The sequence below is a fragment of the Caenorhabditis briggsae genome, assembly GCF_000004555.2.
Source record: "Caenorhabditis briggsae complete genome, chrIII, whole genome shotgun sequence".
NCBI classification, from domain to species: domain Eukaryota; kingdom Metazoa; phylum Nematoda; class Chromadorea; order Rhabditida; family Rhabditidae; genus Caenorhabditis; species Caenorhabditis briggsae.
The window spans coordinates 7,389,499-7,392,435 of record NC_013490.2 but is presented as its reverse complement, the minus strand read 5'-3'; the positions used below and the strand labels follow the sequence as shown (position 1 = coordinate 7,392,435).

The following is a 2,937-nucleotide window of genomic DNA, read 5'->3' as shown; positions in this document are numbered from 1 at the left end:
AACGCTTTCCTCGGAATCGGTGGAGTGTCAAGATCTCTAGTTTTAGGGGAGAATTTTTTCTTTTTGAAAATTTGAAAAAGCTTCGCCCCGCCGCCTTATCAATAGAGCGAGCTTGCAAAGATAGAAAAACAAACCCTGTATACACTCTAATAGAGTGCTAAATATCCAAGCTATCAAATTTTAGCCCATATATCTCGTTTCCTGTGAAAGATATCAAATATCAGTCAACTGAAGAACTTTTCATCATAACATCGAAAACATTTTGTCAGTGAACCACTTTTTCATATCTTTTGCAGGAAATGAGATATATAGGCTCAAAGTCAAACGTTCGGTGGCACTCTACTAGAGTGTATACGGTAGGTTTAAAAAGCACAAAAATACATTTTTCATGTCATGAATAACCCTGTAGGTGGCTTTGTGTATTACAGCTTTAATTAAAGTTTTGTGTACTCTAAGTTATTGTCGGATAAAAAAAGTGAGATCGGATTTAATGAGATTTTCATAGAAAATATGATCTCCAAGTGGTGCGCCAAAACACCACGCCGCACTTGCAAAACGATGGGCGGAGCGTCGGTGAGGGGAGGCGTGAATCAAAGTACGCAAACACGAGTCTCACTTTTTTTATTCCGACAATAAAGTCTTTAACAACTTGAAATTGTCGACATTTGAAAACAGGCAGGAAGACGGTTTTTTATTTGTTGTTGTGTGCATTTTTACGTCATTTCAAAGGCCGCAAACACCAATTGCACACCGTAACTCACTGCGAAATATGTCGGCGGGAATTGTCATCGTTTTGCTGTTCTTTCCGCTTAAGCAATTTGAATAGTCCGAGTTGCTCCGAAATTTATACGGTTTCTTAAACGGAATACTGAAATTTATCGAGATTTCACTTATTTTTTCGAACAGGTTTAGACAAAATCTTAATTCAAGCATCTCGGCCGTTTTCGATTGAGTTTCTAATTCTGAATTTCTAATTGTTTTGATTTTCTGTCGCAAAATACATATTTTCAGCATCTGAAATGTCCGGAGGAACCATCATGGATACAATGACTTCGCTTCCTCATCAAAATGATCAAAATGTCATTCGACACCTCACCAATCTTGGTTTGTCAATCGATTAGCATATCTAAGTATCTGTGAAACAAATATATTTTCCAGTCAAATCACCAGCATCCGGAGATGATGACATTAAGAAGAAGGAAGATTCTATCATGGAACTCGGAAACATTCTGGCTCAAAATAAGCAAACTGAGGAATTGCGGAAAATGATTGAGCAAACCAGACCATTCTTAGTCTCATTGGGAAAAGCGAAAGCTGCTAAACTTGTTCGCGATCTTGTCGATTTGTGTCTCAAGATTGATGATCAGGATGGAGATATCAAAGTACGTTCTAACTTTCAAATTTGATTGTAATTTCATATCTTGCTGGTTTGTTCAGGTCGGGCTTGTAAAAGAGTGCATTCAATGGGCGACTGAGCAAAACCGTACTTTCCTTCGACAAACTCTAACCGCTCGTTTGGTTCGTCTCTACAACGATCTTCAGAGACATACCCAGGCACTTCCACTCGGTAATATTTTAGTTGTGAGACTCACTATTTCAGTATTATTTTATAGCTGCTGATTTAATTCGAGAGCTGAAAAAGGTCGATGATAAAGATGTGCTTGTGGAAGTGGAACTCGAAGAGAGCAAAGCGTATTACAACTTGGCTAACATCGGTCGTGCTCGTGCTTCTCTCACTGGGGCTCGTACAACTGCAAATGCTATCTATGTGAATCCACGAATGCAATCCGCTCTTGATCTTCAATCTGGAATTCTTCATGCAGCAGACGAAAAGGACTTCAAAACTGCGTTTTCGTATTTCTATGAAGCTTTCGAAGGATACGATTCAGTCGATGAGAAGAGCGCTGCACTTACTGCTCTCAAGTACATGCTTCTGTGCAAGGTGTGAAATGCTTATCTGATTTTACTATTGTCACATTTTAGGTTATGCTTGACGTACCAGACGAGGTCAGCAGTCTTCTGTCCGCAAAACTTGCCTTAAAGTACAGTGGATCTATTTGGAAGCTATGAAAGCTATCGCAGCGGCCGCCCAAAAACGATCTCTAAAAGATTTCCAAGCAGCCTTTGGCGCATTCCCACAAGAATTGCAAATGGATCCAGTCGTTCGAAAACATTTCCATTCGTTAAGCGAACGAATGCTTGAGAAAGATTTGTGTCGTATTATTGAGCCTTATTCGTTTGTGCAGATTGATCACGTTGCTCAACAAATCGGAATCGATCGATCCAAGGTTCGTAGTAAATCGTAAAATTTGAGATGATTAATTTTTCGGATTTCAGGTGGAGAAAAAACTTTCTCAAATGATTCTCGACCAAAAGCTATCCGGGTCGCTCGACCAAGGTGAGGGTATGCTCATTGTCTTTGACATCGCCACTCCTGATGAGGCTTATCAAACAGCGTTGGACACAATTCATGCTATGGGAGAAGTCGTTGATGCCCTCTACAGTAATGCTTCAAAGATTAATTGATAATCTGTTGAATTCCCTCCCCTCAACTTGTTTTTGTACAATATCTCGACTCCCTTTTTACTTTTTTTCAATTTTTTCCCACGGTTCCCCTCTCCCTCGTCTCCTCCGTTCTCTTGAATTCGATTCTGCTAGAATCGAATACCCTTTTTCTAACTTAGTCCCTATCACTTTCGCAATATTACCCATTCAGAATTATTTTGCCCATATTTCGCTCATTTTGTTTAATGAATTTTGAACGAAATTGCCAGATAAGTAGATTACGATCAGTAACCAACATTGGCCGACAAATGGAGCCGCAAGACGTTTGTACGGCAGGCATCTGTGCTGCGAATACTGCTTCTCGACATTACTTCGTCGCATGCACAAGAAACAACAGCGGCGTTCGTGTCGATTTACGATTCTCCGCCCCAA

General features: G+C 40.0%; 2 protein-coding genes across 2 annotated transcripts; one reads left to right on the top strand and one right to left on the bottom strand.

The window, feature by feature from the left end:
• Nucleotides 1–785: 785 nt before the first annotated feature.
• Nucleotides 786–1,014, bottom strand: CBG25919 (the record flags this gene model as incomplete). Its single annotated transcript, XM_045243992.1, has 2 exons — nucleotides 786–801; nucleotides 995–1,014. The coding sequence occupies 2 exons, from the start codon at nucleotides 1,012–1,014 to the stop codon at nucleotides 786–788; spliced, it is 36 nt and encodes an 11-aa protein (XP_045099840.1).
• A 23-nt stretch (nucleotides 1,015–1,037) lies between these two features.
• Nucleotides 1,038–2,526, top strand: Cbr-rpn-6.1 (the record flags this gene model as incomplete). Its single annotated transcript, XM_045243991.1, has 6 exons — nucleotides 1,038–1,104; nucleotides 1,159–1,382; nucleotides 1,438–1,567; nucleotides 1,614–1,942; nucleotides 2,013–2,288; nucleotides 2,338–2,526. The coding sequence occupies 6 exons, from the start codon at nucleotides 1,038–1,040 to the stop codon at nucleotides 2,524–2,526; spliced, it is 1,215 nt and encodes a 404-aa protein (XP_045095978.1).
• Between the last annotated feature and the right edge of the window lie 411 nt (nucleotides 2,527–2,937).